Genomic DNA, 15,585 nt, shown 5'->3' with positions numbered 1-15,585 from the left:
GTACACAGTACTATATGTTGTCCTATAATAAAAAGGAATACCCATTTTTAGGGAAAAAAAACTTTATTTTGACATTGTTTGGGTTGAGGGTTGAACAAACATGCCTGGGGAAAGTATTTAAAAGGTATCCGTTTAAATAAAAATCAAATATGAACATTGAAATGTTTATATCAATCTATATTTTGATTGCTGACAAGTTATGTAGAAGAAATGTCAATATTGAGTATAAACAGTGTTAACTTACATAAACAATAAGATGTTATGAATAAACACTCACTATTCCACTTTCTAGAAACTAAATCCTTGTAATATCATTTCAAAACATGTTTATAATATATTGCATAGCAAACCATAATCTAAAGATGAATCATAGTGATACACATCTATAAAAAACAACTAGATAAGACCATCATATAATACAGCCAATTTATAGAAAAAAGAAGAGAAAAATGAGCAACCCTAACCTATAGCACTTGTATTGATTCACCAGCCTGAGCCAAGGATACCTACAAGAGAAAGTAATGTCTAATTCAGTAACACTTTATTAAAATGACACCACCTTAAGGGATTCATCACCTACATACAACACATTCATAAGCAGTGTCAAGTTGATATTCCCTTTGTCACAGAAATGTGCACTTATACTGCATATTTCAACTTGCCGTTGTTGACATAAGCATTTATGAAACGGGCATGTGCTCATGAATACATTAATTATAGATTATAAATGACTTTATTTTTATTTTTAGGTACCCTTCAAATAAAGGGTTACCTCAAAGTGTTTCTCACTGCAAATACACAGGAGCACCTGGTTGTGGGGGGGTGATAAGGGATGGTGGGGTCATTTAGAAGTGGTAGGGGGTGTGGGTGACCCAGTTGGACGTCTGGGCTTTGGTGCGCTTGGCTGAACTGTGGCTGGTGAAAAGAGATTTGTAGGTCTCTGACTTCTCTTCCATGGACTGGATGGACCTCTTGCTCCCGGATTCCGCCAAGCCTCCAGATGCCGCCAAGGGTTTGACCACCTTGGAGGAGCTGGAAGAACCAGAGGGCCCAGGGACTGCTAGGGTGAGAAGACAAAATCACCTATCATGACCACTATTGCTAGGCATAAAATAGAATACTTTGCCACTTTTGTGATAAAATGACAGACAACACAGCTCTTAGCTCCCTCAGTAGATGCCTACTGGACAACATTTGTTTGTATTGCTTTGAATCTTTTTTATGGACTTTATCTTATTAACACTTTGTTCTAGCTAGCTATTTGTGTAGGTAGCTATCAAGTATACACACTGCCTTCAAATGAGCATGCACACACACACACACACACACACACACACACACACACACACACACACACACACACACACACACACACACACACAGGAATCCGGTCCAGGATGGAGAACACTTTAGGGGTTATGTGCCTTGCTCAGGGGCACAGTGACAGTTTTAGGGTTCAGACATCATGCTGTTGAGATATGAACTGTAAGGGGAGTAAAGTGTAGGAAAAAGCAATACAATGAGTGCAAGCTACACACTATGGTGCACTGCGTTGAATGAGTGTTTGTTCAATCCACAAATAAACACCTGGCTGGCTGCGGTCTTCACCATTTTCTGTTGAAGTTTTGCCCTCTGCAAAAACGGTTTCGGTGGAGTCTGGATTTTCTACATAGGAACAAAAAAGGTGAATGTGAACAAGAAATACATAAAAAGTTTTAACAATCCATAACATCAATCATTATCTATAAAGTCCCTCAATCGAGCAGTGAATTTGAAGCACAGATTCAACCACAAAGACCTTTCAAAGTCCTGTTGGGCCTACCTCTCAAGGGAGAACAGATCCTAGTGTCTTGTTCATTTGTTGTGATGTATGGTTTGTGTGTGAATCGTATCGACAACTGCTTTACAAAGTCATAAAATGAAGATAAGATCAAGCTAAGTTAAGACCAAGTTCATTTATAACTAATGTTTAATGTATTCAAAGCATTTGGGAATTTCCATGAATAATATGCTGTACGATTTCCATAAACAAGCCGTTAATAATATCATATGTTAAATCCATTGTGTTTAAAACATTTGAAAATGGCTTGATGTCAAAGTGGAAGTTGAATGCCATAACAGCCTCTTCCTCATTTCCATTTGTTGGACCCTGTTCTCTTCAATTGAGAACATAGACAATGTAATAATATTCCATGGTGGTGCAAATGTTTAGGCCTTGTTACAGTTTTGACTTAAATCAGCTTGAAAAGCTATGGCAAGATTTGAAAACTGTTTTAAACAATGATCAACAACCAACCTGACAGAGATTGAAGAACTTTAAAAAGAATAATGGGTGTACTATTGTACAATCCAGGTATGCAAAGCTCTTAGAAACATACCCCAAAAGACTCACAGCTGTAATTGCTGCCAAAGGTGTATTGTCCCAGGGGGGTTAATACTTATGAAGTATTGTTTGTAGGCCAGAGACACAAAATGTCAAATTAATCCATTTTGAATTCAGGCTGTAACAACAACAAAAAGATGTGGAAAAAGTCAAGGGATGTGAATAGTTACAGCTGAAGTCAGAAGTTTACATAATACTTAGCCAAATATATTTAAACTCCGTTTTTCACAATTCCTGACATTTAATTACATAAAAAATTCCCTGTCTTAGATCAGTTAGGATCACAACTTTAATTTAAGAATGTGAAATTTCAGAATAATAGTAGAGATAATGATTGATTTCCACATCATTTTCATGATGCCATCTATTTTGCGAAGTGCACCAGTCCTTCCTGCAGCAAAGCACCCCAACAACATGATGCTGCCACCCCCATGCTTCACGGTTGGGATGGTGTTCTTCGGCTTGCAAGCATCCCCCTTTTTCCTCCAAACATAACAATGGTCATTATGGCCAAAGAGTTCTATTTTTGTTTCATCAGACATTTCTCCAAAAAGTACGATCTTTGTCCCCATGTGCAGTTGCAAAACGTAGCCTGGCTTTTGAAATTGCGGTTTTGGAGCAGTGGCTTCTTCCTTGCTGAGCGGCCTTTCAGGTTATGTCGATATAGGACTTGTTTTACTATGGATATAGATACTTTTGAACCGGTTTCCTCCAGCATCTTCACAAGGTCCTTTGCTGTTGTTCTGGGATTGATTTGCACTTTTCCCACCAAAGTACATTCATCTCTAGGAGACAGAACGCGTCTCCTTCCTGAACGGTATGACGGCTGCGTGGTCCCATGGTGTTTATACTTGCGTACTATTGTTTGTAAAGATGAACGTGGTATTTTCAGGCATTTGGAAATTACTCCCAAGGATGAACCAGACTTGTGGAGGTCTACCATTTTTTTCTGAGGTCTTGGCTGATTTCTTTTTATTTTCCCATGATGTCAAGCAAAGAGGCACTCAGTTTGAAGTTAGGCCTTGAAATACATCCACAGGTACTCCACCAATTGACTCAATGTCAATCAGCCTATCAGAAGCTTCTAAAGCCATGACATAATTTTCTGGAATTTTCCAAGCTGTTTAAAACCTCTCTAGGGTATGTGGGGCGGTAGCTTCCCACCTGGCCAACATCCAGTGAAATTGCAGAGCATCAAATTAAAAAACAGATATACTCATAAAAATTCATGAAGCATACAAGTGTTATACACACACGGGTTTAAAGATAAACTTCTTCTTAATCCAACCATGGTGTCAGATTTCTAAAAGGCTTTATGGCGAAAGCATACCATGCGATTATCTGAGAACAGCGCCCAACAGACAAATCATTACAAACAGTAACCAGCCAAGTAGAAGAGTTACACAAGTCAGAAATAGAGATAAAATGAATCACTTACCTTTGACGATCTTCATATGGTTGCACTCAACTAACTCGTAAAGTTAGTAGAAACATGTCAAACGATGTTTAGAATCAATCCTAAGGTTGTTTTTAGCCTAAATAATCGATAATATTTCAACCGGACAATAACGTCATCAATGTAAAAGGTAAACAAGAAAGGCACATTATCGGCCGCGCCCATGAAAAAGCTCTGTGACACTGGAGGGTCCAGTCATTCAGACTGCTCTTACTCCCTCATTTTTCAGAATACAAGTCTGAAACAATTTCTAAAGACTGTTGACATCTAGTGGAAGGCATAGGAAGTGCAATTTGAGTCCTAAGTCAATGGATACTGTAGTGGCATTGAATAGAAAACCACAAAAATAAAAAAAATCCTACTTCCTGGATGGATTTTTCTCAGGTTTTCGCCTGCCAAATCAGTTCTGTTATACTCACAGTAATTATTTTAACAGTTTTGGAAACTTTAAGAGTGTTTTCTACCATTATATGCATATCCTAGTTTCTGGGCCTGAATAGCAGGCAGTTTACTTTGGGCACACTTTTCATCTGGAGGTGAAAATAGTGCCCCCTACCCTAGAGAAATTAAAGGCACAGTCAACTTAGTGTATGTAAACTTCTGACCCACTGGAATTGTGATACAGTGAATTATAAGTGAAACAATCTGTCTGTAAACAATTATTTGAAAAATGACTTGTGTCATGCACAAAGTAGATGTCCTAACCGAAATTTGGGGAGTGGTTAAAAAAACGAGTTTTAATGACTCCAACCTAAGTGTATGTAAAACTTCAACTGTACGTTCCCCAGCAAGAGTAATGTCGCCCAAACAGAAAGGGAACTAACAAAGAGTTACTGACAACAATCAAAACATAACAGGTGTGGTTTTAGGAGGGGTTCTGAAAGACACTCATGGGTGTGTCCACTGACTAGCAACAACAACTGGAACCTAAAAGACACCCACAATGAGCGCCCACTAAATTTGCAGAAGAAGATGCAATGAAAATAAAAACCCACACAAAATTTAACAGGAAGCAGACCAAAAAGTGGAGCAAAATTTAAAACAGGGAAGACCAGATAGAGGATTGTTTGTCTAGAAATCAAAATAGGGTTCGTCACATCTATCAAGACAACTGAAGCACTGGGCCAGCCACTTTTATTTAATATAACTAGGCAAGTCAGTTAAGAACAAATTCTTATTTACAATGGCGGCCTACCCCAGCCAAACCCAGACGACGCTGGGACAATTGTGCGACACACTATAAGACTCCCAATCACGGCCAGATGTGATACAGCCTGGATTCGAACCAGGGACTGTAGTGACACCTCTTGCACTGAGATGCAGTGCCTTAGACCGCTGCCAATAGCACTTGGGCCAGCACAGGTGAAACACCTTCCTACTAACGAGATGGCAACCAGTACAGGTGTAACACATACTAACGAGGTGAAACCAATCGGTGCGCCCTACGTGCTAAAGTCAAACCTCAAAACATAAATGGAAAAAACAAAACTTGTTTTTCATCAAACGCCTTGTTCACTCGTCAAGTAGTGCATTGTTTAATCATTTTAGGCTAAAACAGGAAACCACAGAGAGAGAAAGAGAGCTGAGCAGGGAGTCTTGCCTCTCTCCAAGCCAGACCGCAGAAGAACCTCCTCAAAATATGACTGTCTGAACCAAGTTCACACAGTGTTTGTACAGTGGTGGATATGGCGTATACTACTTTTTTCAGTGGGCATTGCATATTCTCACTTCTTAATCCCCACTGATGCGAATCAATGTAGTGTAGTGGAGGTATAATCCGTATCAATTAATAAGGCAGATGGAACAGATCATGAATGTTAATCTTAAAATTGATAAATCATTTTTTATTCACATTTTAAGCGCAGCAATATACACACTTAAGCCTACGCGCAAATGATCCAAAATGCAATTTATGGGGGGAAAAACGGTTCTAAAATGCACATGTGACCGGCTTCATGGCCAGATATGGAAATGTACAAACGGGAGATCTAAAGATGCAACAACTATCATGGGTTTCTAATATGACTAGGATAATGCCTTTGGCTGCTAAACAATGAAATGTTTTAAAAATATTTCCCTTAGATATTTCTATGGTCGGATTTTGGCTGGGTATGCTGGGTATGCTGGGTATGCCTCCATAATATGAAGTAAAACATCCAGGTTTCAAACAATTAAGGAACAGGAAACATATAGATGCTAATGATATGTCTTCTGGGAAAGGCTTTCCCATAAACCTCAATTTAATGTTAACTAGCCTTCCTGGCAGGATAATATCATGATTATTTGCATCAATCCAGTGGCCATTTGTTATGCAAACTCCATCTATTTAAAACATTTTTTTTACCTTTATTTAACTAGGCAAGTCAGTTAAGAACAAATTCTTATTTTCAATGACGGCCTAGGAACAGTGGGTTAACTGCCTGTTCAGGGGCAGAACGACAGATTTGTACCTTGTCAGCTCGGGGATTTGAACTTGCAACCTTCCAGTTACTAGTCCAACGCTCTAACCACTAGGCTACCCTGCCGCCCCATGTGCAGTACAGAAACACCTGACATTTTCAGCTTCCAGGAATTGTGTACAGAGATCCTTGCGACATGGAATTATCATACTGAAACGTGAGGTGATGGGAGCGGATGGATGGCACAGCAATAGGCCTCAGGATCTTGTCAGTGTACATTTGCATTCAAATTTCCATAGAGAAAATTGTGTTCATTGTCCATAGCTTATGCCTCCCCATACAATAACCCCACCGCCATCCTGGGACACCCTGTTCACAACGTTGACATCAGCAAACCGCTGGAGTAGGCTTATGGTAGAGAAATTAACATTAAATCCTCTGGCAACAGCTCTGGTGGACATTATTGCAGTCAACATGCTAATTGCACGATCCAAAAAACTTAAAACATCTGTGGCATTGTGTTGTGTGACAAAACTGCACATTTGAGTGGTAATTAATTGTTCCCAGCACAAGGTGCACCTGTGTAATGATCATACTGTGTAATCAGCTTCTTTATATGCCACACCAGTCTTGTGGATGGATTATCTTGGCAAAGATGAAATGCTCACTAACAGGGATATAAACAAATTTATGCACAAAATTTGAGAGAAATAAGCTTATATTTCAGCTCCTGAAACATGGGACCAACACGTTTACATGTTGCGTTTATATTCAGTGTATGTCTTTACCTTAATTATTTTTGTACTGACCCCCTTGCTGGCTCTATGCACACTCACTAGACTCTGCCCACACACTCTGCACGTACACTGCAGTTACACTGATTATTATATATCCTGATTGCCTGGTCACTTTTACCCCTACCTACACGTACATACTGTTACTTCAACTACCCCGTACGGCTGTACATTGACTCAGTACTGGTACTCCTTGTATATAGCCTCATTACTAACTTTAAAGTACTTTTTTAATTTTAAAATGTTGTGTTACTTTTTAACTCTGCACTGTTGGGAATGGTTAAGCATTACACAGTAGTCTACACCTGTTGTATTCGGTGCAGGTGACCAATACAATTTGATTTGACTATGTCCACATGGCCCATTTGAGTTTTGTAGATGAATAAAATATGTATAAAACAAAAATAAGATATGTCCTCCACACTTCCTATATGCATGCACAATATATCGGTGAACATATCGGAATCGGATGATATTAGCTAAAAAGGCTAACATCGGTGTCGGCCTCGATGTCTAGTTTAAAACCGATGTGAAAAACCGATGTCAAAGCTGACATGCATACCTATATAACGTAGGTACATGAAGTAATGACACCACGTCAAATTTAGCGCTACACATGTAACACAGCATTCCTAACCTAGCCCACAATGTCTGCTGTGTAGATAGAGCAGTCAACAAGTCAAGCAGTCGCTTGAAAGAGTAAGAACATTTCAGCAAGACAACTCAAAGGCGAAATCCATTAACGCCAAGATAATATAATTCACTGCCCTCAACAATCAACCGTCCTCTGTTGTGGGTGATGTTGGCTTTCGTGACTGGTCGAGCACCGGTACACACTAACGTTACCAAGTGCGCAGTTGTTCAGATGTTGCCCTACCGGAGTTACACAGTAATAGCGCCACTACTATTAACTTCACAACATACTATGGAAAGTCGTTTGGGTCTTTGCCTTTCAAAAAAGAAACGACAAATAACACTATTTGACAATAACACTATTTGACGCATTAAATAAGCTTTTAATTTGACACGTCAAATATCACCGTTCTATTATAGAATGTTGTGTGTTCTGAATTTGCAGGTGCAAGCCAAGCTCCACCATTACTATCAGTAGCACTGTCAAAGCTGTACAAAAAAGTGTGCAAACAAGCAAACAACGGTCCCGAACGATGTGTTTACAATACCGCGTTGGTAATAAAACATGATTTGTTTGACTGCAACTTCTGGGGTAGCTAGCTAGCTTTATCTTGGTACCTAGCTAGCAGTAATACAACCAGCCTAAAAACAATGACAAGTAGACACTGCAGTCATTTTCATGATTCTTTGAAATTATTTAAGAATTCTTGTGAGTAAGTATTAGCTATTGAACTTCAGTTCATGAAAATAAATAGCTAGCCAGCTACTTAACCCTGTTGCCCAAAGCTAACATTATAAGCAGGCAGCTAGCTTCATCTGGCTAGTGAGGCTCGATCTGACCGGGTTATGTGTTGTGAAGCTAGCCACAATAAGGATTAGGCACAAGTGGAATTCGCGGTTTGCCTTCAAAATAAAAGTACCTCTTTATAAGTGATGCAGAAGGTTACAATTGGTGGAATCATGACATATTTAGACTAGACAATGTTAAACAATGTTGGAATGTGATACAATGAAATGGGGTATCAGTCTACTCAGTGAGACCCACAGAACACAACTGTGAAGAGTTTACGCAAATATTCGTGTTGTAGCTCTTATCACGGGACTGTGACTGTGTGAAATCACCTGCCCAGTCAGCCTATTGTGTGTATTGACATTCATATTGCACTGTACAGCTTTACCTAAGGATTGGGGATTAATGAAATGGGATATCAGTCTACTCAATACCCAATATATTTTTTCCCAACGCCTCCTCAGACTACAAAACATCCACGCAGTATTATTTGTCCTCTGGAATAGTGTTCAATACACATAGGTTGACAATAAATGTGGTTCAATTCACAGTTGTTTCAGAGTCCCGCAATAAGAGCTACAATTCCAATGTTCTATGGGTGTCACTGAGTAGACTGATAACCCATGTCATTGATCCACAATCCATAGGTAAGACTGTATAGTGAAATAAGTACAACCCCAATACAATTGTAAAGTATAATACATCTAGCGTGATTTCAACAGATTTTTGTCAAATTAACAAATTATTATATTTTGTTGATTTCATATAACATTCCAACCTCGTTTAGCATGATCTATTCAATTATGGCATAATTCTACTATGAGTATTCATTTGCATCACTGTCAATTACACACCTTTATTTTGAAGGCTAACTGCAAAGTCCACTATTGTGGCTAATCCTTATTGTAGCTAGCTTCACATAGATGGATCCGACCACCATTAATTAAAAAATAACTGTTATAAATTAAGGTTATTTTAGATGATGACACCTAGCTATATAGTTAGCTAGCTAATGATAGCTACTGAAACAGATGTTGTTTTTCTCTGTTTTTAGTGAAGAACAATGTTTGCATCCATGAGCTAGCTAGCTTTTTTTATGACCAGCACTGTAGGTGCGCGAGACAACTTTACGAGCATCATAGCATACATAGATGAATCGTGGTGACATATTAAATATGAGTGATAGTGTAATCAATGTGTAATAACTACGTAAAAAATGTATGAACGTGTTAAATTATTATGTGAAGTACAGTCATATTCAGGTCCTGATTGGTCAACAAGCTTATTTGACATGTCAAATAGTGTTATTTGATGTGTATCTTTTTTGACATGCAAAGACCCAAACGGCGTTCCATAGAAATCCTGGTTGAGAATGAAACGACTGAACAACGAAACAGCACAGCAAGTAAGTGAAAGAAATAGGTTTTGATTATGTTTTACTGGTAATGGGGACATACATAAATGCCAACAAAATAACTTTTTGGTCAGTGTGGTGAATGTGTGTGTGTGTGTGTAACCTTTATTTAACTAGGCAAGTCAGTTATGAACAAATTCATATTTAAAATGACGGCCTACCCCGGCCAAACCCGGACGAGGCTGGGCCAATTGTGCGCCGCCCTATGGGACTCCCAATCACAGCCGGATGTGATACAGCCTGGATCCGAACCAAGGACTGTAGTGACGCCTCTCGCACTGAGATGCAGTGCCTTAGACCACTGTGTCCATGTGTGTGTTAACTATTTAACTGTAATAGAATGCTTAAAAAGGCTGCTAAAATGTTAAATATTGGTTATCGGTATCGTTTTTTTTGCCAAGGAAAATATTGGATATCGGTATCGGCCAAAAATGTTTTATAGGTGCATCACTACTTCCTACCTTTTGACTCTGATGGCTTGGAAACAGTCTCAGAAAATTTGCTCTTCTTTGATTTCTAAAAAAACGAAACAAAAAAAACATTTTACCGTAAATTCCAGGCAACTCGCATAACTAGGGGAGAATCCTAACTTCTACCTATGGTGAGTCAAATCTACACTTTGACATCAATGCATCATGCAAGCATCATGAATAGGTGGAAAATTGACTGAAAGGGATAGTTCACCCAAATTACACATTTGTTTCCTTACCCTGTCAACCAGATGTGTCAAACTCATTCCACGGACGGCCAAGTGTCTGCAGGTTTTCGCTCCACCCTTCTACTTCATTGATTAATTAAGTTCACTAATTAGTAAGGAACCCCCATCACCTGGTTGTCTAGGTCTGAATTGATTTGAAATCCCTGAAAGCCACAAACACTCGGCCCTCCAAGGAAAGATTTTTGACACCACTGCTGTAAACAGTCTATGGACAAAGTTTAAAATGCTAACTTTTTAGCATTTGTGGCACAAATCCATTGCAAGTCAATGGTACCTATATTACAATTTTCGCGCTTCCTCTCCAAATCATCCTAAAGTATCTTAAAATTGATTGTGTAACTCAATTAAGTTACTTAAATATGATTTGGACATGAAGCACAAAAATGTGAACCCTTTGGAATTACCTGTACTTCAGATAAAATTGTATGACCAATTTATGCAGATCTTCATCTAAGTCACAACAAGACAAACACAGTCTGCTTAAACTAATAACACAAACAATTATATGTTTTCATGTCTTTATTGAACACACCGTGTAAACATTCACAGTTCAGGGTGGGAAAAGTATGTGAACACTTGGATTTAATAACTGGTTGACCCTCCTTTGGCAGCAATAACCTCAACCAAATATTTCCTGTAGTTGCAGATCAGACCTACACGATGGTCAGGAGGAATTTTGGACCATTCCTCTTCACAAAACTGTTTCAGTTCAGCAATATTCTTGGGATGTCTGGTGTGAACCACTCTCGAGGTCATGCCACAGCATCTCAATGGGGTTGAGGTCAGGACACTCCAGAAGGCTTATTTTCTTCTGTTGAAGCCATTCTGTTGTTGATTGACTTCTGTGTTTTGGGTCAGTCCTTGAGCTTCAATTGGCGGACAGAAAGCCTTACATTCTCCTGCAAAATGTCTTGATAAACTTGGGAATTCGTTTTTCCGTCGATGATAGTAAGCTGTCCAGGCCCCGAGGCAGCAAAGCAGCTCCAAACCATGATGCTCCCTTCACCATACTTTACAGTTGGGATGAGGTTTTGATGTTGGTATGCTGTGACTTTTTTTTCTCCACACATGTTCTCTCCACACGTGTTGTGTGTTCCTTCCAAACAACTCAACTTTAGTTTAATCTATCCACGTAATATTTTGCCAGTAGTACTGTGGAACAACCAGATGCTCTTTTGTGAGCTTCAGATGTGCAAGAATATTTTTTTGGGACAGCAGTTACTTCTTCCGTGGTATCCTCCCATGAACACCATTCTTGTTGACTGTTTTATGTATCGTAGACTCGCCAACAGTGATGTTAGCATGTTCCAGAGATTTCTGTAAGTCTGACACACTAGGATTCTTAACCTCATGCTCTTGCATTCATCTTTGCAGGACGGTCACACCTAGGGAGAGTAGCAACAGTGCTGAATTTTCTCCATTTATAGACAATTTGTCTTACTGTGGACGGATGAACATCAAGGCTTTTAGAGATACTTTTTTAACCCTTTCCAGCTTTATGAAAGTCAACATTTCTTAATCTTGGGTCTTCTGAGATATCTTTTATTCGTGGCATCAGGCAATGCTTCTTGTGAATAGCAAACAAAAATTTTGTGAGTGTTTTTCTAGGACAGGGTAGCTCTAACCAACATCTCCAATCTTGTCTCATTGATTGGACTCCTCATTAGCTGACTCCAATTAGCTTTTGGAAAAGTCATTAGCCTAGGCGTTCACATACTTCTTCCAACCTACACTGTGCATGTTTAAATGATGTATTCAACAGACAGAAATACAATAATTTGTGTGTTATTAGTTTAAGCAGACTGTGTATGTCTGTTATTGTGACTTAGATGAAGATCAGATCTAATTTTATGATCAATTTATGAAGAAATCCAGATAATTACAAAGGGTTCATACTTTTTCTTGCCACTGTAGGTACCATTCTTGCATTGGAATTGTAGTGTACCAAAAAAGCAAAAAAGCTAGCAACCAACATGTCATTTTGTAATTTGGATGAACTTTCCCTTTAAGTGAAAGTTAGGATTAACCCTTAACATTTGATTTGAAAACTCTAGGAACACAAACCTTTGTTGCCTTGGCCTTGGCTCTCTTCTCCTCCATTATCTCCCTCAGTTTCTCCACCTCCTCCTTGGTCCCGTTGAGGACGACGAGGTCTTCTTCTTTGAAAGGGTCGCCACACTACAACCAAGAGAAGGTTTAGCTAAGCCCTGACATTTTTCTACATTATTTTTATGACATACATGCTTTTCAGTATCTTATTTTAATTCATGAATTTAACATAACATTGATGGCTTCATGAAAAGCTTCATTTAGGGCTTCTCACCTACGGTATGTCTATTTTATGCACAATGTTCAAAAAAACAACAAGTTAAACATATGAAATACATTTGGTGTACTTTAGAGCCGCAACAACAAAGACATGAAGCAAAGGTCATAGTTCAGTCAGTGTACTGCGGATCAATAACACAATCCAAATGTCAGTGGTACATAGTTACAATCACAAAACAATAAATAGTTGAATAGCCTAGTACTAAGATATTACAACCCATAGAGATCCTATTATATTACTAGAGGGGCTATGTCGTAAACTCTCAAAGTTCCAAAATGGGGACAAAATGGCAGCCACCTTGGTCAGGGAGAAATCCAAAACCAGTCTAATTGGAATGAATGTCAGGAGGCATAGGTGCAGGAAAATAAAGTAAGGCATGTGATGTATCAGAAATTGTGTGATGGAATTATAGTCAACCTATAATATTGTTATATAATTATAAATACAGTTTATATGGGTTTTATACACATTTTCTATTTATAGCCTCTAAAATATATGTACATAGACCATAAATGTCTCAGATTTTGTTTCCTTAGAAAGCTGTGAGTGTTATTATATGATCCAATATCAGTACTTGTTGCATTTACAACTTGTCTTAGTCCTATCATCAACTGATTAGAGTCAGTGTATGGCTGTCGATTGACTGAATTGTTTGAATGGTATTTTGGCATATTTGCAGTTAATTAAACAAAATTATGGAATCATTCCTCCAAAACTGGCTGGCTGTCGAGTTAAAAACACATACAGTGTAGATAAATTCTTCACATTCAATGTTTTGCACAATATCTTATCACAGCACTAGAACTCCCTGACCAACATGGCTGACCTTTGGACCATCATAAGAAGGCTCATGTCCATCCCAGTATTCTAATTCTATGTTACAACCCCACACAAAGCTAACAGGCATGAATGGCATATGGGAATTTCTTCCCGAGTTAGATTGGGAAGTTAGGAACAAATATACACAGGCTGTTAGGAAAGCTACAGCTAGCTTTTCAAACAGAAAGTTGCATCCTGTAGCACAAACTCCAAAAAGTTCAGGGACGCTGTAAAGTCCATGGAGAATAAGAACACCTCCTCCCAGCTGCCCACTGCACTGAGGCTAGGAAACACTGTCACCACCGATAAATCCACTATAACTGATCATTTCAATAAGCATTTTTCTATGGCTGGCCATGCTTTCCACCTGGCTACCCCTACCCCGGTCAATAGCCCTGCACCCCCCACAGCAATTCGCCCAAGCCTCCCCCATTTCTCCTTCAAACAAATCCAGATAGCTGATGTTCAGAAAGAGCTGCAAAATCTGAAACCCTATAAATCAGCCAGGCTAGACAATCTGGACCCTCTCTTTCTAAAAATATCTGCCGAAATTGTTGCAACCCCAATTACTGTTGAACCTCTCTTTCGTATCATCTGAGATTCCCAAAGATTGGAAAGCAGCCGTGGTCATCCCCCTCTTCAAAGGGGGAGACACTCTAGACCCAAACTGCTACAGACCTATATCTATCCTACCCTGCCTTTCTAACTAAGGTCTTCGAAAGCCAAGTTAAAAAACAGATTCCCGACCATTTCGAATCCCACCGTACCTTCCCCGCTATGAAATCTGGTTTCAGAGCTGGTCATGGGTGCACCTCAGCCACGCTCAAGGTCCTAAATGATATCATAACTGCCATCGATAAGAGACAATACTGTGCAGCCGTATTCATCGACCTGGCCAAGGCTTTCGACTTTGTCAATCACCGCATTCTTATCACGAGACTCGACAGCCTTGACTTCTCAAATGATTGCCTCGCCTGGTTCACCAACTACTTCTCTGATTGAGTTCAGTGTGTGAAATCGGAGGGCCTGTTGTCCAGACCTCTGGCAGTCTCTATGGGGGTGCCACAGGGTTCAATTCTCGGGCTGACTATCTTCTCTGTATACATCAATGATGTCGCTTTTGCGGCTGGTGATTCTCTGATCCACCTCTACGCAGACGACACCATTCTACATACATCTGGCGCTTCTTTGGACACTGTGTTAACTAACCTCCAGACGAGCTTCAATGTCATACAACTCTCCTTCCGTGGCCTCCAACTGCTCTTAAATGCAAGTAAAACTAAATGTATGCTCTTCAACCGATCTCTGCCCGCCCGTCCAGCATCACTACTCTAGACGGTTCTGACTTAGAATATGTGGACAACTACAAATACCTAGGTGTCTGGTTAGACTGTAAACTCTCCTTCCAGACTCACATTAAACATCTCCAATCCAAAATTAAATCTAGAATCAGCTTCCTATTTCACAACAAAGCCTCCTTCATTCACGCTGCCAAACATACCCTCTGGCCATACTACCTATCCTCGACTTTGGCGATGTCATTTACAAAATATCCTCCAAAATAACATTGAACCAGACATTGTAGTCTTCTGGTGACAGCGATGGGGAAGAAATGGCAATCAACAGTGTTGTTGTCACAGAAGTTGACCAAGTTTTGAAATCACTGTGATGCCCGGTGGAAGCAGAGTATGATGGCTAAAGCAGATGGAGAAAGTTCTGGCATTTGATTGCAAATGCCGAGGGAGTCGAAAAGAGAACAAAGATGGCTGTTGTATAAAATACCGGTCCACAACAACCATGGCACCCGTGACAGAGGGACAGAGGGAGAAGCGTTCCTCCATGTATGCGAA

The 15,585-nt window shown here is 39.5% G+C and overlaps 1 protein-coding gene across 4 annotated transcripts in view; it reads right to left on the bottom strand.

Moving 5' to 3' along the window:
- Positions 1 to 44: 44 nt before the first annotated feature.
- rtf2 (replication termination factor 2) overlaps positions 45 to 15,585 on the bottom strand; it is a 58,339-nt gene continuing 42,798 nt past the window's right edge. Inside the window, exons 6-9 of one of the 4 annotated variants that reach the window (XM_020483988.2) lie at positions 12,652 to 12,765; positions 10,331 to 10,385; positions 1,588 to 1,665; positions 45 to 1,060 (exon numbers count right to left, since the gene is read on the bottom strand). In XM_020483988.2, the coding sequence (XP_020339577.1) occupies positions 846 to 1,060; positions 1,588 to 1,665; positions 10,331 to 10,385; positions 12,652 to 12,765 (462 nt within the window). In that variant the 3' untranslated portion in view covers positions 45 to 845. The remainder of the gene's footprint in view (positions 1,061 to 1,587; positions 1,666 to 10,330; positions 10,386 to 12,651; positions 12,766 to 15,585) is intronic. The other 3 variants (XM_020483989.2, XM_020483991.2, XM_020483990.2) reach the window with 3 other exon arrangements.

This window comes from Oncorhynchus kisutch, linkage group LG5 (genome assembly GCF_002021735.2).
Source record: "Oncorhynchus kisutch isolate 150728-3 linkage group LG5, Okis_V2, whole genome shotgun sequence".
NCBI lineage: Eukaryota > Metazoa > Chordata > Actinopteri > Salmoniformes > Salmonidae > Oncorhynchus > Oncorhynchus kisutch.
Note: the sequence above shows the minus strand (reverse complement) of the source record. Positions and strands in the feature narration are given on the sequence as shown.